The sequence below is a fragment of the Amphiprion ocellaris genome, chromosome 21 (assembly GCF_022539595.1).
Source record: "Amphiprion ocellaris isolate individual 3 ecotype Okinawa chromosome 21, ASM2253959v1, whole genome shotgun sequence".
NCBI classification, from domain to species: domain Eukaryota; kingdom Metazoa; phylum Chordata; class Actinopteri; family Pomacentridae; genus Amphiprion; species Amphiprion ocellaris.
The window spans coordinates 6,232,705-6,259,398 of NC_072786.1; the positions used below are offsets into that span (position 1 = coordinate 6,232,705).

The window sequence follows — 26,694 nt, forward strand, 5'->3', positions numbered from 1 at the left end:
TCCAAAAGGACCAGGGAGAAAGAAAAACGATGGAGAAAACGGTGTGTGTATTTAGCTGCTGAAATAGATAATTAACCACTATTGTCATTGTGATACACTGCTATTGTGATGCACAGACTTGTAATTCATCCCAAGACCCTCATCTCTGTCTTTATTTCTCTAATTTACCTTATTATCATTTCTTTTATTTATATGTCTATTTTTAAGTGTATGTATGTGTGTATGTATGTACATACATATATAATTTTTTTTTTTTGCTAGTATCATTGTTGATGTTGGGAATACGATTCCCCTGTTCGTTGTTCCTTTAAAAAAAAAGTTATAAAGTTAAAAAAAAAAGAGTCACTAGTCATGTTTTTTAAATTCATATTTTTAAAATTAAACATATTCTCTGTGGTTTTTATAATTCAGTAACAATCTGTATTTGCTCGTGGCTCAGAATGAAACACATTCAGGCCTGATCAGTTAAAGAGATTTAGTGTATTTATTTCGCATTGTCGTTTTAAATCATTAACATGTACTCACCTGCACACTGCCACACAGTAAAGTTAAATAGAACAGAAAGTTTTTAATCTTGATATACTGCTTTTTAATAGAATTTGATGTAAGACACAGAAGAGAAGCTTTTTTATAAAAAACTATTTAATGACAATATACAACAAAAAGAAAACAAAGAGAAACAGCTGACATTTGATACAGTTTGCATACATTGTGGTTATAGTACCGCTATTTAGAAGTAATAATACATCAGAGGTGGTCACAGGAGGAGAACTGCATCGTGTTTAATCTCAGAATATAGACTGTGACTATCACATCCTCGACCATCTACTTCACACAGATGCCGTTATTTTATTTACACAAAAACACAGGCTGAGCTGACATAATAATGAAACTGCTTATCAAACGTTTTCCACAGTCAAACAGGCATATTTCCTTGATTGTCTCATAAGCAACAAAAAAAAAATGCTTCAGGAGTATAATCTGAGGCACATTTAGTTAGCAGGCGAGGAAAAGGTTAGTTCATGTACAGTCTGACTCCTGGAATCTCATCGTGAGCTGTTTGACAGATCACCTCGGCTCTTAGAGCCAACGGTGTATTCATAAGTGGTGCAAATCTGCATCTAGCAATACTGATATTTTATGGCTAAAGCGATGCCCTGACAGTGGAAGCTCTGAGCTCAATGTGTGGCTGAACAGACGGAGTGAAGCGCCAAACGAAAATACAATGCAGCCCTAAAACTAAAGTAAAAAACAACCACCGGTTTAACAAAGAAACAGACTGAAGGTGGACTACGTGGCTTTGTCTGGAGCTTTAACTCTTACACTAGAAGTCATAGAAGGGCTACAGATGGAGTCTAACAGCTGGTTCATCTGCAGATTAAGACCATGTGGTAGAGCTGAAAGGTCTGGAAACAAAACTAGCAAGTAGACACTGTTGGGACAAACTGCATTACAGTGAAGCTTCTCATTACTCTTCCGCTGAACATCTGGTTGTAAACATCAATATATAAAACACCCGACTGGTTCAACAACCTGCTGAAACTTTATTTCCTCTGAATGTCAGTGCTGAGTTGCTGTTGTGCTCAAAGTTTTGTTAAATTATTAAAAGCTAAATCTGAATTGTCTAACCCTCTGAACCTCAAACGGTTTCTTGGTGATTTTTGTGGTTCTGCATCTCTATGGAAACAGAACGACCACAGCTAGAAGGGAAAACTCTGTATGATGCCCTTATAATGCAATAAACTATAAAAAACATTTGAATTTCATCATTATTTTACAAATATTAGAATCAACATGTATATGCATTTTCTATACTGGAACAAAATTGTGACTCATACCTATATTATTTACATATATATGATAGATATTGTTCTATTTACATTTCTTCTTCTTATAAACACAGTCTGCTGTTCAGGGGAAACGTCCCTGAATTTTTCTAACAAGGCTGTTGTAGTTGAGTCAATAATGGCTTTTCAGTTGCACTGAGGAGTGCAGAATCATTATTTTTTTAAATAAAAATTCAGAAGAAATGGTGAATTTTGAAATGAAGCACATAAAATAAAGTGATTTTGAGAAAAACGACACATCACATCACAAATGCACAGTTCTTGAAAATCAGTGTTTATATTTTTTGGCTTGGAATTGGGGTAATTGTGGCGATTTTTTTAAAGATAAAATGGGTGCATTTGGAGTTCAGAGGGTTAAAATTCAATAATGCCGACACTGAACTCAAGATCAGTGGTAATCTGCTGTTAAAGTGGTTCAGGAGATGTTCATATCAACTGTTTCACTCTGTTTCTACTCCTGTGCTGTCAGCTAGAAAACATCCCTTCTATTACTGCGTGTTAACAAAATACAGCAACAGATCTGACAAATCTGATGGGACTATTTCACCTAATTTCACTAGAAAAACTTTCCTCTTAGAAATGACAGCGGGCAGTGGTTGAGGCAGGCAGAGATGAAGACCAGTCAGCAGTGGTTTCTCCTTTGTTTATCCAGCAGCTCTTCAGTGTTTCAGACTTTACTGTCTGCTTTTAATAACACAGTCTGTGTCTTGTTTCAGGTCTTCACTTTGTCACTGGTTCACGGTATTGATCTGCATTTAAACAGATGTGGGTGGATGCTGTAAAAACTCAGTAATCACAGATGTACAGCATGAGGAAAGAACTTTTTGTGACACATAAAAAGATGTTATGTCTCTTTCCATACACTTCCACCTACTGTCAGAAATCCAGCTCCATCTCCTCCTTTGTAACTTTTGCCTCCTCATTGCTCAGAATCTCATCGTCGCCGTTTTTCAAGCGTCTGGTCACCAGCTTCAGGTTGGTCTCATGGAGGATGATTTGGGTCAAGTATTTCTCTCGTTTGATTTGCTCTTTGACGGCATACGGGACGTCGGGGATCATGTAGGACAGGATGAACTTGGTGAAGTAAACAATGTGCTGGGAGGAGACGAAAAAGAAGAAGACACCTCCATTAAGTTAAAGTTAAAGTCAGCTTTATTGTCAATTCTTCAATACGTACATGACATACCAAGAATCGAAATTTCGTTATTCTCTCTTCGTGATACACTAAATAATTAAAGGATCAATTATATTTTAATAGTGAGGAAAGTTTCCTGTTCACACTCACCTCCACAACAATTATAAAAGCCATTTTGGCAGCATTCACATGCCAGTAATAGACATTGTGCTCGTACTGTCTGGGGTGTCCAGGAGGAAAGCGAAAATCTCGATACCTGAAAAAGAAAAGCTTTTAGTAGTTTTCTTCAGACGCCACTCAGTTACTAACATAAAGTGAATATACTGATAAATAAAGCTTGTATTAATGACCATCTATCAGCTGCCTCTAAAAGCTAAAACAAGTCTAACTTTCTGTCTGTAAAATTTAATGTTAGTCAACTTCAAAACAAACTATCTGGTAACTAAACTGCTTCATGTTGGTGTTCATGTGTGTTTAAATACCATCATTAAACTGTGAACCAATCAGGATGTGACACACTCTCTGCTGATGCTGTGGCTGCTATTACACAATTAATATTCATTTTATTTTATTCCATTTACAGATATAAATCTCATTGCAGAGAGGCTGGACTGCTGATTCTTCTTTAAATGCAATAAGCTTCTGTGCAACTCAAAAATTTGATGATAATAATGCCATCAGTTTAGTCTTTTTTTGTCATAATAATAGTATTTTTCAGAGACTCCTTTAAAATATAGCATTGGTTGGTTTAGGGAAGATGTTTATGACAATAATTCAATGTATTTTTCAAAAGAAGGAATAGTTTTGAAGGTAAGGTTTTAAAGATAAAGTGACAAAGTGAAAGAAAAAAAGATTATGCGCGGCTTTCTCCACAATACAACCAAGGAAAAAAACAAATCCGTCTCTTTACCTGCATGTGCTGAAGTTGGAGGGTATTGAAGTGTTGTTGACGAGTGAACTGCTGAAGTTGGAGGGTATTGAAGTGTTGGTGACGAGTGAACTGCTGAAGTTGGAGGGTATTGAAGTGTTGGTGACGAGTGACCTGCTGTGGAAATCACTGATGTTGAACACAGACAGGGAGCTGTTGATGTAGCCCTCCATGGTGTTGTCAGGGTGGTCTCCATACGGGTACACAGAGAAGGACCAGTAGTAAACCAACCGTGGAATCATGTCTGACGTAAAAGCGATGATCATGGCCTGTTGAGACACAAGTGAAGGTAGTAAAAGCAGAAAACTGGCTGTTAACGGTATCTAAATCAGTGCGGTTTTGGCATGTGCCTCTGCATGAATGAGGTCAGGGCAAATTCTGTGTTCTTGTGCAATACATCTGGCAGAGGCAGATATTTTAACTGAATGCCATCAGCAGAGAATACAGTGAGTCACTGTGAAGTAGGTTCACCTGCGCTCTCTAATGTAAACGCTTAAGCCCTGCAGCAGGTTTCTCTTTTGTACAGCTGAAAATACTTTTAGTGTTTCGATAAACATAGACTCCAAAATACGGAACCTGTAGTTGACTACTGTGGTATTTAATTTAACTGCATTATATTAAGAACAAAAACTGAACATTATGCTTTAAAACTGTTGGATTTATGGAAGATTGAAATAGATTTTACACCAGGGGTGTCAAACAGGAGGCCCGTGGGCCAAAACCAGCCCACCAGAGGGTCCAATATGGCCCACAAGACGACTTTGTAAAATGTAAAAATTACAGAAGACATTAACTGCAAAATGTAAATTTGTAAAACTATAAATTAAAAATAATTTCTAGACCATGACAAGTTGTTTGGATCATAAAGTAAAATAAGAGATTGCTTGTTGTTCTTTTGTCATTTTTTGTCTCATTTTTGTAACATTCTGTCTTGTTTTGGTTGATTTTTTACTTTTTTTGTCTCACTTTTGTCGTTTGTCTCACATTTTTGTCATTTTGTTTCTTGTTTTCATCGTTTTGTGTTTCCTGTTTGTCTCACTTGTGTTTTTTGTCTTATTTTTGTCATTTTGTGTTTTGCTTTATACATAGTTTTGTGTATCGTTTTTGTTTCATGCTTTTGTCTTTTTTGTCACGTTTGTGTCATTTGTGTAATTTTTGTCTCATTGGTCCATTTTCTTGTTACTTTGTAACTTTTTTGTCTAATTTTTTGTCTCTTGTTTGTTTTGTTTCTTGTCGTTCATCTCATTTTTTGTAATTTTGTTTCTCGCTTTTGTCATTTCATTTTTGGAATATTTTGTCTTGTTTTTGTTGTTTTTGTCTTTTTTAAAGTAACGTACTATATCGTTCAGTTCCAGATACCTGTGACTAAATGTTTTGTGCCTTTTTAGTAATCTGTAAGTTGAAATGTGTAAATAATGAACTGAGGTTTAATGTTGTTGAAATTGAACTTATTTTTCATAAGAAATTTCAGGTTGTCCATAATGTTTTGGAAAAAGATAATTCATTACATGTGAAATTTTTCAGAATGTACTTTTTTGCACTAAAACAAAGGAAAAAATTGGAGTTGTTGTTATTTATAGGTTATTATGCTCTAATCTTACTGGTTTGGCCCATTTGAGATCAAATCAAGCTGAATGTGGCCCCTGAACTAAAATGAGTTTGACACCCTTGTTTTACACATTTATCTAATAAAGTAGTAGAAAAGTGTAAACACCAACTTACGTTTGTTGCCACGGCCAAGATGGCGATGCCTTGAAGAATGGGCTGCCAGGCTCCTATATCCTGCGCCTTTTCCGGCACGATGCGGCGAAACTGAGTGGTGATTTTCCAAGCATCGATCCGAATCTCAGCCAGATTGTTGATCAGAGCCAGAACCGGAGCCAGAGGGAAGGAAGCCACGAACAGAGTTACAAAGCCAAACTGGATGACTGCAAGAAACAAGACAGACACACGTTGTCAACACCACCCAGATCTCCACTTGGAATCAGTGAATTGACTACTGAGTTTGAGTGTAATTTTCAACAGGCTCAATCACTGCTTGCTAAAATCTGGCGGTGGTTTTTAAACTTCAGGTATCCTCTCAAGTATATTGTAATTTAGTGGTTCATAAGGCTCTACTGAAGACTCTTTTCCCTCTTACCCATCTCAAGATATTCATAGAAGAGTCCTAGTTTTGAACTGGGCTGAAGCTGGTAGTCCTGCTCCCAGCGAGGAATCACTTTCTCTGAGGCTGCACTATTGCAGTGGCGAAAGATCAGATTTTTCACCCACCTGTGGAGGAGTGAAAGAGATCACAGTAAAGATAGCGCAGTAAAACAATGGAGAGCTGATGTAGGATTTAGCTATTAGCTACGTGGCTGAAAAAGAGGTCTTAAGATTTTGTCCGCTTACGGTAGCAAGACCTCCTGGATGTTGTTCCAGATGGCTTTTCCACCCATGATGATCGCGAGCTGAGTGGTCAACTCAATCAGACAACCACCAGGATCACACTGCAGAAGCAGGACACGCATTAAGAGTCAAGAAGAACAAATCAGTAATTCAATAGGAATGTAACAGCCAGACAGACTAATAGCACCTCTTCATTCCTGTATTCTCCCAGGAGATAAACAGGCTTCCCGGGATAGCCAACTGCTTTCCCTTTTGCGAAGGCGATGTAGAAGCAGGAGGAGTAATAGTTGACAAACTGAAAGAGGAACATCTTCAGAGTCAGGCTGTTCTCGTAGTCCGTCTTGGTCCGTGGAAGCTCTGTTGTTGCATCAGACAGGAAAGAATTACAGACGAAACCCTTTTCAACTCACGAAAGGAATGAAGGACAGGTTCAGGTTAAACTCACCGAAGTCCGTGATCCAGATGGCCACTCGCTCATAGAGAACATTGAGGATCATAATTACAACAAAGCTGATGATTGAGGCTGTGACAGAAGTGGCCATCTGAGGCGTCACATACTCCTTTAAAGGCTCCAGATCCTTCAGGTCGGTGTTTCTGAGTTTAGTTGAGAAGGTGATGAAGACGGCCAGGCGGTAGACAGTGATGGCCACGATGGACGCCAGGATCAACATAATCTAAACGACAAAATGTACATGAACACATTAACATTGTTGTATATTCTCTCTGAAATGCTTTTTGGGGCATTTTGACTTTATTTAGAGAGCATAATTACAGACAGACAGAGCATGTGGGGAAAGAAAGAAGAGGACTGACAATCAACAGTGGTCCTGCTGGGATGCTAGCTGGGAGTCAGATATGGGACCCAGTTGCAGAATGTGGTACAAGCCCTAACCAACATATCTTGTTTTCAATACATCAATAGTTGTCTTAATAACTTCCAAATCATTTCCTAAAAAGAAATGTGACTATAGAAAGTAAGTGTCTTTTTAATGATTTCTGACATTATAACTGTATCATACTGCACAAAAGGCCGTTTTGAGTTCTCTCTACTGATGGTGCTGTTTCCACAGAGGTGAAAATTGAGTGAATGAAAATGTGACATGACCAAAAAATGCCCAGAAACTGCTTGGAGATCAGAGGGTTAAACTGACATTGTCTTTTAAAGTTAAAACTATTTTACCAATAGAACCAAATTATATATTTTTTTTCTAAGAAAGAATTGCAGAACAGTGACATTAAAGTGTTAGAAAAAAAAACAATCACAAATAAAAATGGCATTAAATGACATTACCCAGAACAAGACTGTCCCCATTCCTATCGACACCCGAACACATCGTCCCCAGGCTGTATATGGCACTTTTTCTTTCACCTAAATCACAAAGAAATACTATGAAAGACTTTAACAACATAACAAAGTAGAACTCATCAAAATCTGGTGTAATCCCTGTTCAAAACTCATCTTAAACTTTTCTTATGTTTCGTGATCATAGAACTTAAGAAGAAACAAGTCTGTTGCCAATCAGAAACAAGATTATCGTGTGATTTACCCCTGTGACGGGGTTTTTCCTCTCATAGACACATTTGGCTTCATATTCTGGGCGAGGTGGCTCTTCCTGTTCAAGAAACTCCACAGTGTCCCACTCGTACTCCAGCTCCGCCTGGTAACGCTTCCAGAACTCCAGGAACAAAGTCACTGGAGGAAATGAACAGAAGCAGGAAAAAACAAGCTGGGCAATTAAGGGAGAAAAGGAAGCACCTTTATATACCGAGCATTGTCTGTGTCTTCCTTCATAAACAGTTACGTTCAGTGAAATGACCAAAAAGGGTATTTTTTGCCTTTAATATTACCAAAGATGATGATTAATAAACTTTTGTCTAAGCTGTAGATACGTGCATACTCTGTGAGACTGTTTTAAAAAGGTGAAGCTCTCAAACTTACCCCAGACTGCCATGAAGACAGCAAACACCAGTGTTCCAAAGTTATCAAATATGCAAAGTTTCTAAAAAAAAAAAAAGAAACATGGAGGTTACATTTAAATGAGCAAGAAGTGCATCTGTTGCACACTTTAAGTAACATCATGCAGTAAGTTTTGTATATTATTTCGTTCTCTTTTGCAGTAATGCACTCCTGAAACATACTATTTATTCCAAAGTTGTACTGAGTTGACATTCAGATGTCGTATCTTTCAAATTATAAATGATGACGTAATATTTGCTGACATAATTCTAATGATATATCAACTATTAAGAAGAAAGCATAACTCACTTTTGAAGTGTCACAGGTGCTGATTAACGGCCAGTAATTGCATGAGTCACACTGTGGACACATTACCAACTTTCCTCCTATATTAGGGTCGCACACCTCGTTGCTGCCATATTTCAAACACAGAACAGAGACTATTAGAGGAAGCAAAGACTAACAGCAATTTGAGTAATACGTTTAACGCTCATATGTAGCTGAAATTATATCTCCGAAACATTATATATACTTTATTTATTAGCAGTACCTCCAGGTGCTGGTATCTTTAGTGGTGTATCCATAAATGAAACAGCCGAGTCCCACAGCAGCAGCCAGAGTGAGCATTATTGTGTAGAAACCCAACCAGGCAAAGTAAATGCCGATCTTCTCCCCATAGTACTTCCTGTAGAAATAAAATAAGTTTATAATGATGACTACTATGGCTCTGATGCTCACTGGGCAAATATATATAAAAACGATTTAGCTCATGCTTGAACATACAGGGAAGGTAACTCTCCTACCGTATAAGGTCGAGTGGTTGCATTTTGTAGAAGCTTTTGGGATGAGCCCATTCTTCATAGAGCAGGTATCTCTCATTAGGGCAGCCCTCTTCACTGGACCGGACATTAAACCTGCACTGAAGACAAAGAAGCCATACACATATTACAGTATACCACATATATTTAAAAACCATATCATCAAAACGTTACAGTGTGAAGTCTGCTAAAGAAAAACTGACATCATGGAGGGGATAGGCAGCTTTGTACACTCCACCATCCAGCAGTTTGTTCATGCCAAACTTCTTTATGCTCCCTCGTATTTCATAGGGCGCTCGGCTCAGGATGTAATATGCCTGGGAAAAGAAAAAAAGTTTAAAGAGGGTTTTTTTAATGCTATGTTATCATACATTAATACTGTCAAGGTTTGTCTTAAGTACAGCTCATATATTATGATTTATGTAACATCAAAGAGGCTTATCATGAGCTGCTCTTTTATATTTTGACATGAAATCCATGAATATATTAAGCACAGGAGGTCACCACATCCCAAATGGAGAGAACTTGCAGGCAGCCTGAACTAACTGCAACAGAATGGGTAACTTACCATTCTGCTCCTCATTGATGGAGTGAAGAAAATATCTCTGTCTTTGACATAGAAATACTCCAGACGGTCTTTCTCAAAGGGGGCAGTGAAGAACTCGGTCTCCTTTCTGATCAGGTCTTCACTGGGATAGAAGGGCTTCGCGATCCAGGAGAGATATCGCCACGGTGATGGGCGGGAGGACAGGTCATTGACCTGGATGGGGAGCTTGATGTGCAAGACCTCAGCGTAGGTGCACAGCACGTCCCATGGCATGTGAATTTTCAAAAACGTGAGTTTGTCATCTACTACCTGCAGAACACAAAAAGAAGGTTTAGTTTAAGTATTAGAAGTGGAAAGAAAAACAACTTCCAAGAATTTCTACTCACAGATGGTGTGGCCTCCAACTCCACGCCCATCTTCATGAGGCTGGCTTCAAAGTACTCTCGCCGTCTCTACAGAGAAGACAATCAACTTTTGATTTAAGCATGCTCTTCTTTGTCCATTAAGATCCAAATTCTGTTCTGTCTACATTACTTATGAGCCCAGGTGTGTAAGGAATGCATAGATAATAATCTGAATGAGTACAGACATGTTTCAGGAAGACACCACAAAGTCCAAGATGTATTTCTATGGTGCTTATTGAGAACAATGTGTGCACATTGCCACTTTAATAATCTTTAGAATAGAATAGAATAGAATAGAATAGAATAGAATAGAATAGAATAGAATAGAATAGAATAGAATAGAATAGAATAGAATAGCTTTACTGTCATCATACATGGCATGACAAAAATATAAATAGCTTCCACTGGACGGTGCACCTCAACAAGCAGCAAGTAATAAAATATCAACATTAAATAATAAAATCAAATGTACATATATAACAAACAATATTGAAAAAGACACCATGCAAAGGAGGCCAGATATGTGCAATATGGGAGGTAGATGAAATGGAATAAGAACCAGTAGAATATGTTAAATATGTTATGAAATTGCATGAAAGCAGCAAAAAGTGACAAAAGCAGCAAAAAGTGACTTTACACAACCACATTTAATCAATAATGGTGTTTGAGATTGAATTTAACAAAGCTAATTTAGATTTTAGAGGTGGCAGCTCATGTAATTAGATAGTTCTCTTCCCATAACATATTACTATTTACACAGTAAATAAGCCCCAAGAATTAAAATACTGCCAGCAGGTCGGAGGAGGCCATTAGACAGACCTATTTTGATGATATATCGTTAAATATTATAGCACATAGAGGTAAAAAGAAATGTTACAGAACAATGAATTCGTACAAAAAGTACGGAAAATATTCACATAGTAGAAAAAGTATTTTGGGGTATTTCAACAAGTACTGGTCGTTATCATTCAAGACAATTCAGTTTTTCTGAGTGAATGCAACCTTTGATGTATCCCCGCCTGCTTTATTAATTGTCCCTGTCAGCCACATTGTCATGAATACCTCTGAGGAACTGTTGATAAAGCAAAGCTAAAATACCTTTACTGTTTGTTTTAGTAACCCTGTTGAAGTCAGATGTTTCTGTAACATACCACAGGAGTATGACATTTTAGACATACATAAAAAAGTATGTCAAAAAGTCAAGTTTGCACCTTTAAAGCGAACAATTGTGCCATGTGAACCACTCCTTTCCAGAGAAATATTATAAAACAGTTTGACCCAAGTTTAGCTCTGATGAAAACAAATTAAGGGAGTGCCTGGTGGAGATGGCCGTGCAGCCCTTCCACACGGGATTTAGTTTGATTGGGAATGGTAGTGAATGATGAGTTGGCTCAGTCCCGGAGGAGAATCTGTTGTGCAAAAGCAGAGGCTCTGACTTTAATGGCTCTTCCAGCCCACCATTTCCCAGGAACTGGCTGAAACAGGCTGATCAGCTTCTACAGAGGTAGATCTGTATAAAAGGGCAGCATTCTGTCTACACCCACTACCTGCACTGACAGCTGCTGCAGAAACACAACATACCAATCATCTACTGGAGCTATCATATCAGTACATTTTACAAGTTTTCAGTATTTAAAAACCTAATTTTTCGCTAGTTATTTTCAGCACAAAGCCTTGTCTCCATTTCAAAACCACTTGAGGGTTACAGTTACAACACTCTGAAGCTGTTTTTCCAAGCAATATATTGCACATACCTCAAGTAAACCTATTGTGAAAGATGCTGGCAGCAACAAACACACCTGGCCATGACAGCTCACGTCTAAGTTTCCTTCAGTTCAACACAACTGACATAAATCAAACATACAACAACTGTTTTTTAATATTTTATGAAATTTAGATTGAGATAAGGCCAAATTGATTTAACTTAAAGTTTCTTGGCAAAGTTCAATGAATGATATCAGCATCTTCCCTGAACATCTCACACTAAAAATGTCCTCTTTCAGTCCCTGGATAACTAAGAGTTAATATTCAGTTTAATATATACAACGTCACAAGCAATTAATATAACTCTTTGATGCATAGACCACATCAGGAGATACCCATTTTCCATTGGATTTGGGTCACTTTTGACCCAGGTTATGCATCAAAGGGTTAAAGTCATAGACTGTTATCCTGGAGCAAATAAAAACTCCTTTCACAAACAAGGAAGAGTCCATACAGTTTGTGTGAGTAATTAAACATAGAGGCATATCATATTTGTTCATTGAAATAGTTAAGAGTAGCTTTATAATTCACTACACAATGAGTATGCTATCATAATATTATTCTGTCAATTTAGGTCCTCATTTGACTTTTACTGGGCAAACATAAGACTGAGAGTTGCTTTAATCTCCATAAATAGAATACACTTTTATTATTTATTAACACACATGACTTGACACCCACTCCTGATTAAAAAAAGTTCGAAATTCACTGTTTATACTTAACTTTTGTTATTGACATATCACAGAATTTTTGTGTACGTTCTCACCACATTTCCTGTCATCTCTAGACTGTACCCAATCTAATAAGTATAGTAAAATATATATAATTTGCAGCACTTACAATGATGATGATTACTTAAATGATTTACCGAGCAGCTCAGACAGGTTAGAAAATAAAGAAACCTACCAAGCGCCTTGCGAATGTGTGCCTTTTCTCAAAGTCCTTCTTGTCCTCATCTTCATACACCAGGATAAAGTCAATCCTCCGCACGCCGTCATTGAAGAACAAGGAGTCGGGTTTGCCGTTAAACTCTGCCTGAGGGCAAAAACAAGGCCCATCAGGTAAGTCTGCAGCCTGAAACACGTACTGCTCCTCTTCCATAATGTCATACATATTGAACAGGTGAAAGAAGCCAGTCTGGGATGCCAGAGATACTGTTAAATACTGCCCTTGACAAACCCAATTACATGGTGATGCGGGCCATGCAGGAGAGATGGGAAGAGTCAACAAATATTACGAAACCCGCCCTTCACCTCCTCCTCTTTCTCTCTCCACACAACCACACTTGTGACACCCAGCTTTATATTATAGTGTGTTTTGTGTAGTTATACTTGAGCGCTGTGTCTCATGTTACAGTAGCTTCATTGTCTGTTTCCTGTCATAACTTCCACAAGAAATGCCTAAGGTAAGGTATTTTGGAAGCACTTTAACAGTCATTTTAGCAAAAACAAGTCCAAACTGTTAGTATGATCCACTGGCCAGTCAACACATACTAGTGGGTTATGTTTGCTGATATGCTGTTAGCTGACATCAACAGATAGCGCTGACTCACCTGTTGTGCTTTGTCTACTTTCGCTCCTTCTCGAATACTGTGATATGTTGGTAAAAACTCTTCAGGGTAAACTGTGAAAAAAAGAACAGACATGTGAATAGAAACGCAAACAGGATAATAATCAATGAGACCCAAAATTACAGTCTGACTCACACATTTAGAAGCTGATATCAGGTAATGACATGTTGCGAAGCGGTGGCATGTGCACAGAAAATATTACAGAGCATGTTTTCTTGTGTTTACCTATATTTGATTTGCATTGTGTGGATTTTATTTTGATTCATTGCAGTTTTGAACAGCTGTTTTTCAAAACAATATCAACTTCACTTTCATTCATTGTATTCCTAATATACATTCCTATGTTACTTCTAGGTCAAAATTTCAGCTATTTGTAACTTTTTCTCCAGTTTTTCACCATTATATATCTGGTTTAATCAGTTATGCATTCTCTGTGGCTGTCTGTTTCTAATAATCATTCATTCTTTTGGTCAACGGTTAATGTTTATGCTTAAATTTACTCAGATGTACTTTGATTAACATCTGTTTTTCAGACGACTTGATGAATGAGCTGATCTTTCCACGTATATTTTTTGGCACTGCAGAAGTACTCTCTGGGGTACAAGTATGCCTGATTAGGAATCACTGGTTTAGGTGTAAAACTGGCTGTTTTCTGGAACAAAACCATGAGGTCTCCCAGCTGCAGTTAAACTTCATCTGTGATTTAATCTAATCTAGATATATAAACACAGGGCATCAAAACAAAATGAAATGTGTTACTATTTTTAAACATTGATTACTGAATCTAGAAGTCAGGTTGCACATTATTTGAGAAAGATCAACTACAGTGAGCATATAATACTCACTCTAACACTTAAAGTTAAATATTATTGTAAGATATTATACATTAATGCACTACCACGTCCACCAGCTGCAACAAGGACAAAATGTCATTTTGTCCAGAAAAAAGTCACCTGAAGCTAAAAAAAAAAAAAGCAAAGAAAAAAGCTCACTAATTGTTAACTAGTGTATTTTTTAAATTATTTAAAATGCTGCATAAAGAGAAATATTATTGTGGATGCACATGTTTTATAATGTGGCGTAGATTTGTATTAAAATAAACCCTGTATATTACTGCAGTGTACTTTTCTGAAGTAAATTCCATAAAGCTAGACAATCACTTCTGTCGGCTTCAACCTTCACTTCTCTTTAAGTTGCTGCTGACCCGTCAAGTCTTTTCATATTTGTGTTCAGATTTTCCTTTACACTGCCACAGCTTCATTCTCACCAGGACAACGTTCATGCTCTACCTCGTTGGTGCTCACTGAAGCAGCACACACTGTTACTCATTTCCCTAAACGTCGTTCTCTTGTTGCCGCTTTTTACAACTTGCTCACAATCTCTCTCGCCACAGTGTTCTTTTACTCGCTGGAAAGAAACGAAAAAAAGTCATTGTCTGCGGCAGCCCTTCTTCAAAACACTCCACATACAGTATTCACACCACTAACCACTGCAAAATGAAAAAACAAAACTAATAAAATACTGCAGGCTCTACTGTAAGCCTCAGAATTGCTTTGTAAGGACCATTTCCTTACAAAACAGATGACACCATTAAATACGGAAAGTCCTGTAATCTTTCCGCATAAAGTGGAAGACTATGAGAGAACTAATTTAAGACAGATGTTGTTTTCAAAACACTGGCCATAGTAACACGCTGGGAAACTTCACTGTGGAATCACCAGTCATCAAATGAGACTTTCCTTTAGCAAAGAACTCAAACACAGCTTCCTATTATACTGGAAAGTCAGTATTTTAAGATAACAAACAATCCAAAACTCTAACTGGCTAGACAGTTACACACTTTTTGTTTTGTATTCTTGTGTTTCCATACATTTAATTTAAAATTAAATCATGGACACAACACTACAAAGCCTGTGCAACCCACAGTGACTCAGTGATTCATATGAGAAGCATGTTACGGTAAATCTAAGGCAACCACATGCCTGTTTTCTTGCCTCAACCCAGCATGCCTGCACTGACTTCCTCTCCAGAGGGCTAGTTCACATCTGTGCACAAAACAATAAAAAATAAAGGGCAGATTTAACAAACACGGAAGTGGTCACCATTCTTTCACAGAAACAGTTTTTGCAGCATTACAGTGTGTGATCATTTACCCCAAGAGCTAACATTTTCTGTTTAATACAAGCCACACAGCTCAGCGTCTCTCTCACCATCTGACAGGAAATGCTTTTCTGAATCAAACACTGGGGAATTTCATGACATTAGCTGGAAATTCAGTCTCTCCAGGAACAGAATCAGCTGTACGGTCTTGCTGCAGCATCGGTAGTTAGAGCCTGTAATTGCATATTCTGCACGTGAAATAGGATTACAGATTATTAATTATAGCTGCAAAATTCTTCCTGCAGATGACATCTCTTACAAGAGAGGTTGAGCAATACACGACGTGTAATACACGTCCTTATGGGACACCCAGCTGTTTAGCTGTTTCCATAACATCCACTGACCTACAGAGTATGTGTCACGCCTGAGTGAAGCATCAGGTTTACTACATGGGCACCATAGAAACAGTGCTGGCTAGATGTGAGACAAGACGGAGAGTTCACAATGTGCTCATTGTGGAATTTAGGAAGTTGATACAAACTACACAAGTAATATGTGGGCCAGTGCACAAAGCTCAACAAAGTGTGAATATTAATAATTTATTATGATGGAATAGAAGCTCCATTAAACAGAGTGCACTCTGGCATGCTCTTTATGAAGCAGTGTGAAATGCTGTGGTCATTTCCGTGTGGTTAGGCGCTTTCTTCATGACTGACAACTATCAGTGTAAACCCAAAGGACCATTTGTCTCTCAGTGTGCTAAGTGTAAAGAAAAAAAGTGCTGTGCATAAAACAGGCACAAAGGAGGTTATAGATTGAGAAAAGTTCCCGCCTTTCCCACAGACACTGCGACATACTGTACTTTAATCGGAGATTCCCACAGTTACGTCTGTTTTAAAGACAAGCCAGAGCTTATGTTATTCAACAGTTAAGTTTCAGTTTGTAATGTTAGGAATGTAGAAAATCCAAATAACAATAGAGTGTCGCGAGATGCAATCACCTCCACATACACTGTAGTCTCTCTGATGTGCCACATCTAAAATCTATAGGACAAAAAGTTAGTTTTGGGGGTGTATTTATAAGGCATGCTCTTAAAAGTTATGGATGCTGTGGTGTGAGATAGAGGCTGTTTAAGTGTGTGAACCACACCCCCACTGGTGTATAGTTGCCTGGAAAGTATAATGCAGATAATGCAAATACTTAAGTAAAGTACAAGTATTTTCAGAATTGCACATATTATAAAAATACGAGTAAAGGTCCTTGATACAGGATTTTAAAGTGATAAAAAATATACTTTTAAATCACTGTCTAAGTGGATGAACCTACAGAGAAGTGATGGATAAGTAGGTGGTGAGTTTCCACAGATAAAATGGGTTAAAGTGTATTTCAGCTGTCTGATTAACAGTATCTCAGCTGGGGCAGAACCAAGACTTTACCCGTGGTCTTACAAAACAAGCACGCAAAGACAACAATACCTCTTGCGAAATACAAGATGGGCAACTCTTACCCACTTCCTCGTCTATCATGCCCAACTCTGCATCACCCCGCTCCTCCTCGGTGTCAGACAGAGAGTCCATCTCCAGGATGTCGTTTTCACTCATAGTTCTGCTCTGGTGGGCTTCAATCACATCACAGAAAACAATGAAAAAAAGCAAGAAGAGTTCCCAGACAGCCGCTCTCCGTGTGTGTTACAGCGGTTTAAAAGAGCAGCCCCGCCCTCTGTACATTCCTGCTTCATTTCTCAACATGCTTACAGCAACACAAAGTTTGGTCAAGTTGTGACTTGAGAGAATGGAAATAAAACGGGTGGGGTCGGAGGCGGAGGGAGGGCGTTCATGTCGCTCACCGCGTCTCATACATCAACTTAACGCCCACTTTAGCAGCTCCATGCATCACAAGTTAGTTAGCTTAAAGTCGCTGTTCAAACATTAATTAAAATAACATTCAAACGCAAGTGGAATTTAAGTGTATGTGGGGAAAAATACCCCTTTTCACGTTAAATTACTTATTTGAGAATTTTTAGCATTCCAGCCGTCAAAACTAGCTTGTTCTTTTTTTTCAGACTCACGTCGCAAACCTAGGAGGACACCTCAGTATTTTCGTTTTACCTGCAACAGGCTGCAACTTCAAACATGTCTACGGTCTCCAGGAAAAGTTCAAATGTGCTCCCGGGACGAAAACAACTTTTAAAACTGTTGTCTTAACCGACTTTTCGCCACCACTGCTCCGTTCCTCCGTAGTTACTTAAGCAGAGAAGAAGCAGAGCAGCGCGTGCAAGAATTTGATTTAACCGTTAGTGTCGCACCGAGTCAAAGAATTTCACCGTCTGTAAAGATAGAAAAAAAACATCAACATGTTTTCGAAATGTCACTCTGTAAAATCTGTAGGGATTTTTTCATTATTTTTCTGTCTCGTCCCTGCCGTAAACTTTAAGGCAAACTAAAGGGGAGCCGAGGACACAAACGGAGATAGGAACCATTTCGCAGATTTACTTATCCACTACCGGAAGGATAACGGCGACGGAACACCACCGGACATATTTCCGCCAATAACAAATCTGCTAGCTTCCAACGCCTAGAACTGTATTGTTTATTCTTTTCCTTTCCAAATGCGTAAAAACTGTTAGATGACGACAGTTTGTAAGTGGTTTGATTAGAGGACGTTTGTCTTAGTAGCACACAAATGCCATAATGAGCAAACGTCCATATCGGCGGTTATAAACGTGAATCAGCAAACAAATGATTCCGGCTAGTGTTAGCTAGCAGGCTAACGCGGTGACATGCATGCTACTGTGGCAGGTCGTGTGATGTTAGCCTGCTAACGGTTGGTGATTAACATGTCCTGAGGCTGATTGGGACCTTCGCTTGGTAGCCGGATAACAAGTTTAACGACCAGAACTTGAGCCAAAGGGGAGCAGCAAGGTGTTCAAACGGTTCCGATTGTTTCATAATCGGAAAGCGGTCCGCTGACAAGTTTTTTTTTCCTCCAGGTGAGTTGACATTCACTGACCAACAGGTAATATGGAAATTTATGAAGATGAAACGCTAGTTAGCACGTCAAATCATAAGCCTGTTAGCGCCCACTTATTTCTGTAGCAGTAAAATCAAAGTGGACGGGGATCTAACCTGAATGTGACCGCTGTCATACAAATTTAGTACGGAAAAATACTTTGCAACTCAGGGTTTATCTAGGTCTTGGTCACATTAGGTTGTGTTTATCTTCTACGTTGGTCTGAATACATATATATGTATTTAACTCGCGTTGCTGGGGACCGCCTTGACCATTGTATGAATTTAGTGTTGTAAAACAGTGTATTGTTTTTAAGATGTTGGTGGAAACTAGAGTCTCACTTTTGAGTTACTGCTGCTGGGTCCAAATGATCCTGTAAAGATAGAGATGTATTAATGACCAGACACAAAAGTATAATTCACAAGTTACTCATCCATGCATACCACGATTGTTTTAGGCAGTCATTCCTACCAACCTTTGTCTACAGTCCCACAACAGTTCACAGGAAATATGGATTAGATACTGTGTACGGAAAAATTGAAACACAGCATGTAGTATATATTAAATTCAATACACAGATTGAGACCAGAGATTACAAGTCAGTGTGTTAAGGGTTAGGGTCAATTGTATTGTGTAGTGCCACAGATGTACAACACTTAGAGTCAATGATGACCTTCGACCTGTTCCTCTAAGTCTGTAAAGAAGACCTTTTGCATGCTGTGTTTATATTTTTGTTCAGTCTGCGTTTACAGTTCTGCATATTTGATTGTGACAAATGGAAACATCAGATTTCAGTTCACATTTTACAGCAAAAGAAAACAGAGGAAGAAAAATGTATGCAGAGCTTAACAGTAATCTATTCTTTTACTGCTTTCACAGTTCAGCGCACACTAAAGATTTGAAAAATGAAGATGTTCTCAGTGGCACACAAGACTGTCTTCGTAGTGGACCACTGTCCCTACATGGCAGAGTCCAGTCGTCAGCAGGTGGAGTGTGACGTCCTGACAAAGAGCCGAGCTCAAGGGGTCATTCCTTTGGCCCCTGTGTCCAAATCCCTGTGGACCTGTGCTGTGGAATGCTCCATGGAATACTGTCGGATCCTCTACGATATTTACCCAAAGGACAAACTGGTTAGTTTCTTGGTTTTAACTCTGAAATGTTGTCACTGTGGTTTCGCTTAAGTACTGCAGCTAAACGACTGAAGATGGCTGGAAAAGACATTTGCGGTCCTGAGGGGAAATCTAATGTGTGAGATGTGGTTGGGAAGTTGGGAACAAAACCACTGACATTTTGTCTTTCTTTTCCAGGTTAATTACATCGTGAGCGACTCAGAGTTCCACATATTGAATAGCTGGAGGCGAGAAGATCAGAGCACTCATGAGGTAATCCACTGCAATAAAATTCAACAGTTTGGAGAAGTGCTATATCCCCAATAAATGACAGCGCTAGCATTTTTGCACAAGTCTTCTTCAGAAACAAGCTTGCAATAGGATTAAGTATTTTCTCCCCCTCATCCCAGCTCATGTCAGCTCTAGCAGCTGTTGGGCCTCCAAACCCACGTGAAGACCCGGAGTGTTGCAGCATCTTACACGGGCTGGTTGCTGCTGTGGAGTCATTGTGCAAGATTACAGAGCTGCAGCATGAAAGGCGCACCGCTCTGATGGACACAGCGGAGAGAGTCGCCAACAGAGGCCGTATTATCTGCCTAACTAATGCCAAAAGGTAAACACTGTCAATAACGTGCAAGAAGATCGACTGCAGGCATTGATCAGATTATGCAGATTTGGCTAAAACTCACATTTCACATTTTGTCTTCCTCATTTGTTTATATAATGGATAAAAGTATATTACAAACACTTAACAGTATGATGCAGTCCAATACAAAAACAGCCTCAGAAATGGAGTTGAATCAGTACCTCCCTCTCTCTCTCTCAGTGTCACAAATGTACATAGTAACGGCTGGAGGACGGATTGTTCTAGAAACCTCGTACAGTGTTGGTTAGGCTGTTAGCTAATTTTACACATTAATTATATTCTCATCACTACTCGAACGGTGATGATTACAACACACTATGCAGAGCTAAGACGGCGATGGAAGAAGAACAGACTAGAAAAGAAGCACCAAATTATTTTCATTACCGATTAATATGTCAAATATTTTCTTGAGTAACCGGTTAGTTGTTTGGTCTATAAAATGCCATAAAGTACTGAAAAATGCTGATCTGTTTTCCCCAAAGCCTAATAATAATATAATAATAATAACTTTATTTGTATCGCACCTTTAAGAAGAAAATTCATAAAGTGCTTTGACAGGTAGAACATAAAAAATGATGAAAATATACAGAATGGATAGCTAATTAAAAGCTGGTTAAAAGGACGGCATGGCACGAGGGGGTTAAGAGAGAAGCTGAAGAGGAAATAAAAGATAGAAATAGATGAAGATCAGGAGGTTAGAAAGTGGGACTGCAAGCAGTGACAATTTTACAAGGGATAAAAAGGCAGAGAGTGATAAAAGAGAGGAAAAAGAGAACTTTACTTGTAGGTGAGTCTGTAAAAGTGGGTTTTAAGAAGTGATTTAAAAGAAGTTAAGATGATGTTTTGTCCACAATCCAAACATTATTATTTTGCTGTCACAGAGGAGGAAAGAAGGTAAATGTTATTAATATTTAAGGAACAGGAATCAGAGAAATTCAACTTTCCAAAAAACCCCAAAACTAAAGTAGTAACTAATTATCAGAACAGTTTGCAATTAACTTAATACTTGACAACTAACTGATTCATTGTTGCAGCTCTATTTAACTCACAAATACATTAAGTAAAAAAAAAAAGTTTAACTTTATCAGTTAATAAAAATATTTCCCTTTGTACAGCTGTTTGTTACTTGTGTTTGCTGTTATCTAAAGGATATTATTTATCTCGGCTCTTCTTGTTTTTTATCCTACAGTGATACTCATGTGCGCATGCTGGAGGACTGCATCCAGGAGACTATTTTAGATCAAAACAAGCTGGCAGCAGGCTCAGACAGGTCAGTAGAAGACAACCTGCAACCTGATGCCACATTGACTTGTTAAAATGATACAGAGGTGGCTCTAACAGGTTAAACTTGGCTGAAATATGACACATATGTGATATGAAGTAGACTGTGTGGTAATGACATGTTGATAAGTATTTCATTTTTAACTAATTGTTTGTGTTTTAGGCTGATGGCCATCCAGCAGTGTGAGCTAGTTCTTGTTCACATCTACCCGCAGGGTGAGGACACACTAGTGTCCGATCGACCCAAGAAAGAGGTGAGTGCGAAGCTTAGAGCTCAGATTAAAAATGAACCAATGAGAATGTGGAAACGTGACATTTAATGCTGTTTTATCTCACTGTGTCCTTCAGATTTCTCCTCTGCTCACCAGCGAGGTTCACAGTGTTCGTGCTGGGCGGCACTTGGCCACTAAACTCAACATTTTGGTCCAGCAGCACTTTGACTTGACCTCCACCACCATAACAAACATCCCCATGAAGGTACACAGCTGCTTCTTCTTGCTTTTTGTCTTGCACATCCTTCGCCAAAATGTTAACCGACATAAAACCTTTACATGTTTTATTTCCTGCTACTGGTATAAAGGTCTTGTCATGTTCAGAATACGATGCATCACTCACATTTTCATTTGATTAATTGCTTACTTTTGAGTTATTTTCTCCCTCACACTTTTCTTTTTTGCTTGCTTAAGCCTTTCCTCCTCTACAATAACTCATTAAACTCTACAGTCTCATCTTTTTTTTTGTTTATCTCATCTGCATGTTGATTTGACTGTGAACCTGCTGCTGGTTTCATGCTGTATTTTCTGTTTTGCTAGCCCACATTAAATGTTTGCGAACAGGTTAGTACCCTGATCACACACACATCAAATTGAGGAAGGGGCAGAGTTTACAACATGTAGTGTATTTTTCTTTAAGCTCTACTGTTGCGAACAGTTTCACCAATAATTTCTATTGATGTGACAGTTGCTCTACAGATTTGCTGGCGAGACTCAAGCAAAGGACAGGCAACTCTGGTCTCATGTGAATGCAGAGTTTGATGTCAAAGTTTAAACTGTAATTAAACCAATAATTAAATTGAATCAACATTTAGATTGAATCTGTTTTTTTGGGGGGTGGGGTTAGAAAAATCCTATTTATGTCAAACACACAAAAACCCTGTATAATCTGAGTGTTGCATTCAACTGTTTTTATGTCCAGCGCTGCCTCTTCTGACTTACAAAATCCTGTCAGTGTCTGTTAGGTGTGTTTATCTTAAAATATGTTCAGACTCCCCCCATGGTCTCTGTCCCCTCTCGTCCCTTTAAACCCTCCTCTTCCCATGACGAACACTTTTCCATTTAGTGTCTCGGTGTGATCCATTGTGCTGTCTTGGTAACTAGTTTTTAAACATGACCATCCCTTAAATGTTTAACTTGATTCCACCTTTAGATATTTCTATTCTCCCACCTTCCAAGTCTACAGTGTTGCCAGCATTCAGTGGTCACTAGGCCCCATGTTTTGGCTTGAGCCCAAATTACACTGTGTAAAGCTATTGTCAAACAACTGCAGGCTCCAGTAGAAGCTGTGCATTGTGTGAAGTAAACCACATTTACATTCAACACTAGTGTCTGATGTAAACAGGAGAAAACACGCTTGAGTCACTGAGCAAGCCGACATTTTCCTTTTACTTTGTCCATCATCATTTTCCCCTTTGGAACATGAAATCAGCAGTGTTAATGTGTGTTTGTGCATATATGTGTGTTTGTGTGTAAGTTTGCACGTTTTAAGAGCTGACGTCACACTGACCTGCATTTGTTCTTGTCTCTGTGGATGGACAGGAAGAGCAGCATGCCAACACATCAGCTAATTATGACGTTGAGCTCCTGCATCACAGAGACGCTCACCTGGAGTTCTTTAAAAGTGGTGGGTAAATAAATCAAAGTGAGACATTCAAGCAGTGCAGTGGGTTCAGAAAGTGATGTTATGATCTCCAAACTAAACTGTAACTTTCACTATTTATATTATTAGCACTTCATTGGGAATCAATCTACAGGTTCTTTGCTCCTTAACAATCTGATGAACAAATAATAACTGATATGTTGTCTGTGTTGCGCAGGAGATTTGCATATGGCCGGCACCAGCACTCGAGAAAATGGACTTAAAGAGACTGTTACACTGAAATGGTGCACTCCACGAACCAACACCATAGGTGGGAGAAGCCGACACAAGTTCTTACTGGTTTACATTTTAAAAATATTTAGTTAGGAAGTTGCTTTTTTTTTATTAGGCTAATGCCAAGTGAGATGATGTGTCTTCATGGGCTAAATCATGTATTTGGAAGTATTTTTCATGGCTATATGAAGCAGTCATAAACATTGCATTTTGAAGTAGTTGAAATTTAAGAAAAGCCATACAGCAACAAAGAAGGCAATATGGATAAAGTATGTAGAAATTGACCGATACAACTGTGGTTAAAGATGCCAGAGTTTGTTGTTAACAATCAGTATTTGTTTCTCCACCTCAGAGCTGTATTACTGCACAGGAGCTTATCGCATCTCCCCCACAGACGTAAACAGTCGCCCCTCGTCTTGTTTGACAAACTTTCTCCTGAACGGTGAGCTTCTTTTAAACCATTATTTATCATCTACTTTACCTAGTATTGAAGCTGTGCTGTTCCTGAGATGCCTAATGACATTTACAAAAGTAATCTTAACACAAAAAACAAAGATTCACCTAAATGCTGTCATTTATTGCACTACTTTGATCTGCAGACTAATCGAGTTACTGATTGATTACCTCTCTGATTGTCAGGTCGATCAGTGCTGCTGGAGCAGCCGAGGAAGTCCGGTTCAAAGGTCATCAGCCACATGCTCAGCAGCCACGGAGGTGAGATCTTCCTGCACGTGCTCAACAGCAACCGCTCCACCTTAGAGGATCCACCTTCCATCAGCGAGGGCTGCGGAGGCCGAGTGACAGACTACAGAATCACCGTAAGTCCAGCTCACAGCGGCGGAGTGAAAACACAGAGCAAAATAAATTATTCTGATCAACACTGTTTTTCCTCTCAGGATTTTGGTGAGTTTATGAGGGAGAACCGGCTGACTCCTGTTTCAGAGTCTACTCATGATCCCTCAGGGAAGCTGCCGGCTGAGAGGGCCAAAGCTCAGCTGGAGCGTCACACCAGATACTGGCCGATGATCATCTCCCAGACCACCATCTTCAACATGCAGGCAGTGAGCACAATATAGGGATACAGTAGTTCTACTGGAGTTCAGATTTCTCTCCAGTTCTACAAAAGATTTTATCATACAAGTGTGCACTTCATTTTAGAAATATTTATCTTGTTGTAATATAAAAGAACCTCATTCGGAGGTTCTTTTAACCCAGTATATATTTCATATACTGGGTTCTTAATGAGAATTTGTACTGTGCTAGTTTCCATGTTGGCCCATCCTTTAGCACCTTCTGTGTCTTCTTCTTTTCTTCCTCTAGGTGGTTCCTCTGGCTAACCTGATAGTGAAAGAGACTCTGACTGAGGAGGACGTTCTGACTTGCCAGAAGACTGTCTACAACTTGGTGGATATGGAGAGAAAGAACGATCCGCTCCCCATTTCCACAGTGGGATCCAGAGGCAAAGGCCCCAAGAGGTATTTATTCAGCTTTGAGAACTTTTTTACAAATGAGCACCAACCACACAGTTTCTGAACATAAATACTCTTTTTAATTTTTCTAAATTATTGTCATCTCCAGGGACGAACAGTACCGTATAATGTGGAACGAGCTGGAAACATTAGTGAAAACTCATGCCGGAGCCACTGACAGACACCAGAGAGTTCTGGACTGTATCATCGCCTGTCGCAGCAAACCCCCAGAGGAGGAGGAGAGGAAGAAGAGAGGAAGGAAGAGAGAGGAGAGGGAGGACAGGACGGAGAAAAATGGCAACAAGGAGACAGATGACAAAAGCTGGCAGGAATCTGAGAGGTCAGTAGGGCCTCTCTGTCTATCTGTAGTTTGTTTATGTATGAAAATAATATTATAGGAGTAGAAGAAATCAGAAAACAGTTTTTTAGTATTACACAGACCCTAATGTTTCATCAGGAGCAATCAGACCAAAATTCCATTAATAGTTGTGTTTTCTCATCTGCACTGTCCTGTAGGCTAAAAGGTTTGCTGGATAAAGAAGATCAGGAGTCAGAAGTGATCAAAGATTCTCCAGACTCACCAGAGCCGCTGAACAAAAAGCCTCGTCTGACCACAGAGGAAGTTCAGCCTCCAGAGAGAGCAAAAGGTAACAGCGATCATCCTTGTATCTCTGCATGGGACGGAAACAGAAGAAAAGAGAAATCAGTGACAAACTTCCAGATGCAGACAGATCTTAACAGCTGGCTTGATGATGATTTTCTCAATTTTTCAGTGCTGTGCCGCTAAGATTAGTAAATTTAGACCTCACACATGATGCAAAAACAGTTTTAATCAAAAGGATGACAATTACACATGAATGTCTTGACTTTTATATTACCCTTTTCTTAATTAGAATTACCATTACTGTTCATAGCCTCAAGAGAAAGTAACATTTTGTACATACACATTTGAAAATAGGACTGCAAATGCCCTTTAAGACCTTTTTTTTAATAAACAAACTGTAGTCAGTGGTTTTTACTCAGCATTTCTTGCCGTCTCCACAGGCCCCGTCTCACTTCTCACCATGTGGACCAACCGGATCACTGCAGCCAATTCCAGGAAGCACCAAGAGTTTGTTGGAAGAGCGAGCTCTGTGAACAACAAGTTTGAGTTGTATCAGCACCTCAAAGATGAGAATGGGTGTGTAGTGAACAATCGATCACTTGTAATCTAATGCTGTCATATATTTAGTATTTTAATCAATCTGTCAGTCTTTTAAAACTGATTTTTTCCCTGTGTAAAGGATGGATGTTCATGAAAATGGGAAGGCCTCCAGATGATGTCTCCACAGATCCGTTGCTTCAACTTTTACGAGGATGAGATTGTGGACCACAGTGTTTTTCCAGACTTGGGTGTCAACTTACGCTCCCCGAACAAGGACACCAAATGAAACAGACAGTGAACTTTAACATGGAATTTCTAATTTTTTACCCGTGATTTTGTAGATATGCTGTTCACATATTGTGTTACACAATAAAAGCTGTCAGTAGAGAACATTGCTGGTGGGTTGTGCACAAGTCATATTGAATTTGGA

At 38.9% G+C, this 26,694-nt stretch overlaps 2 protein-coding genes across 5 annotated transcripts; one reads left to right on the plus strand and one right to left on the minus strand.

Annotated features, from left to right (window-relative positions):
* Positions 1 to 767: 767 nt before the first annotated feature.
* ano6 (anoctamin 6) lies at positions 768 to 17,703 on the minus strand. 3 transcript variants are annotated; one of them, XM_055006728.1, is made up of 22 exons: positions 17,567 to 17,703; positions 16,966 to 17,076; positions 13,341 to 13,411; positions 12,695 to 12,823; positions 10,007 to 10,072; positions 9,642 to 9,929; positions 9,277 to 9,390; positions 9,059 to 9,174; positions 8,806 to 8,940; positions 8,565 to 8,667; positions 8,238 to 8,298; positions 7,846 to 7,991; positions 7,590 to 7,667; positions 6,744 to 6,972; positions 6,486 to 6,655; positions 6,302 to 6,399; positions 6,051 to 6,181; positions 5,633 to 5,838; positions 3,893 to 4,179; positions 3,133 to 3,238; positions 2,722 to 2,942; positions 768 to 2,596 (listed from the first exon to the last, which is right to left on the minus strand). In XM_055006728.1, the coding sequence occupies exons 2-21, from the start codon at positions 17,057 to 17,059 to the stop codon at positions 2,724 to 2,726; spliced, it is 2,847 nt and encodes a 948-aa protein (XP_054862703.1). In that variant the 5' UTR covers positions 17,060 to 17,076; positions 17,567 to 17,703; the 3' UTR covers positions 768 to 2,596; positions 2,722 to 2,723. The 3 variants fall into 3 exon arrangements, with proteins under 3 accessions (XP_054862703.1, XP_035813129.2, XP_023146005.2); XM_035957236.2 differs by lacking the exon at positions 17,567 to 17,703 and having other exon boundaries at positions 3,893 to 3,982; positions 4,025 to 4,179; positions 16,966 to 17,343; XM_023290237.3 differs by lacking the exon at positions 17,567 to 17,703 and having other exon boundaries at positions 12,695 to 12,819; positions 16,966 to 17,036.
* Positions 17,704 to 17,994: 291 nt separating this feature from the next.
* Positions 17,995 to 26,658, plus strand: ints13 (integrator complex subunit 13). 2 transcript variants are annotated; one of them, XM_035957239.2, is made up of 18 exons: positions 17,995 to 18,447; positions 19,347 to 19,597; positions 19,775 to 19,849; positions 19,987 to 20,189; positions 21,412 to 21,492; positions 21,667 to 21,757; positions 21,852 to 21,980; positions 22,316 to 22,339; positions 23,318 to 23,402; positions 23,596 to 23,688; positions 24,004 to 24,093; positions 24,291 to 24,469; positions 24,548 to 24,712; positions 24,972 to 25,126; positions 25,230 to 25,460; positions 25,637 to 25,767; positions 26,165 to 26,300; positions 26,404 to 26,658. In XM_035957239.2, the coding sequence occupies exons 2-18, from the start codon at positions 19,373 to 19,375 to the stop codon at positions 26,438 to 26,440; spliced, it is 2,130 nt and encodes a 709-aa protein (XP_035813132.1). In that variant the 5' UTR covers positions 17,995 to 18,447; positions 19,347 to 19,372; the 3' UTR covers positions 26,441 to 26,658. The 2 variants fall into 2 exon arrangements, with proteins under 2 accessions (XP_035813132.1, XP_023146009.1); XM_023290241.3 differs by lacking the exon at positions 22,316 to 22,339 and having other exon boundaries at positions 17,996 to 18,447.
* Positions 26,659 to 26,694: the final 36 nt, after the last annotated feature.

Coding starts and splice junctions, on each gene's coding strand:
- ano6 (XM_055006728.1), bottom strand. CDS start 17,059: ATGAGTGAAAACGACATCCTGGAGATGGACTCTCTGTCTGACACCGAG. Junction 8,668..8,805: donor AAAGATACCAGCACCTGGAG/GTACTGCTAATA, acceptor GAAATATGGCAG/CAACGAGGTGTGCGACCCTA. Junction 7,992..8,237: donor TGTCTTCATGGCAGTCTGGG/GTAAGTTTGAGA, acceptor CATTTCCTCCAG/TGACTTTGTTCCTGGAGTTC.
- ints13 (XM_035957239.2), top strand. CDS start 19,373: ATGAAGATGTTCTCAGTGGCACACAAGACTGTCTTCGTAGTGGACCAC. Junction 23,689..24,003: donor TCCACGAACCAACACCATAG/GTGGGAGAAGCC, acceptor TCTCCACCTCAG/AGCTGTATTACTGCACAGGA. Junction 26,301..26,403: donor CACCTCAAAGATGAGAATGG/GTGTGTAGTGAA, acceptor CCCTGTGTAAAG/GATGGATGTTCATGAAAATG.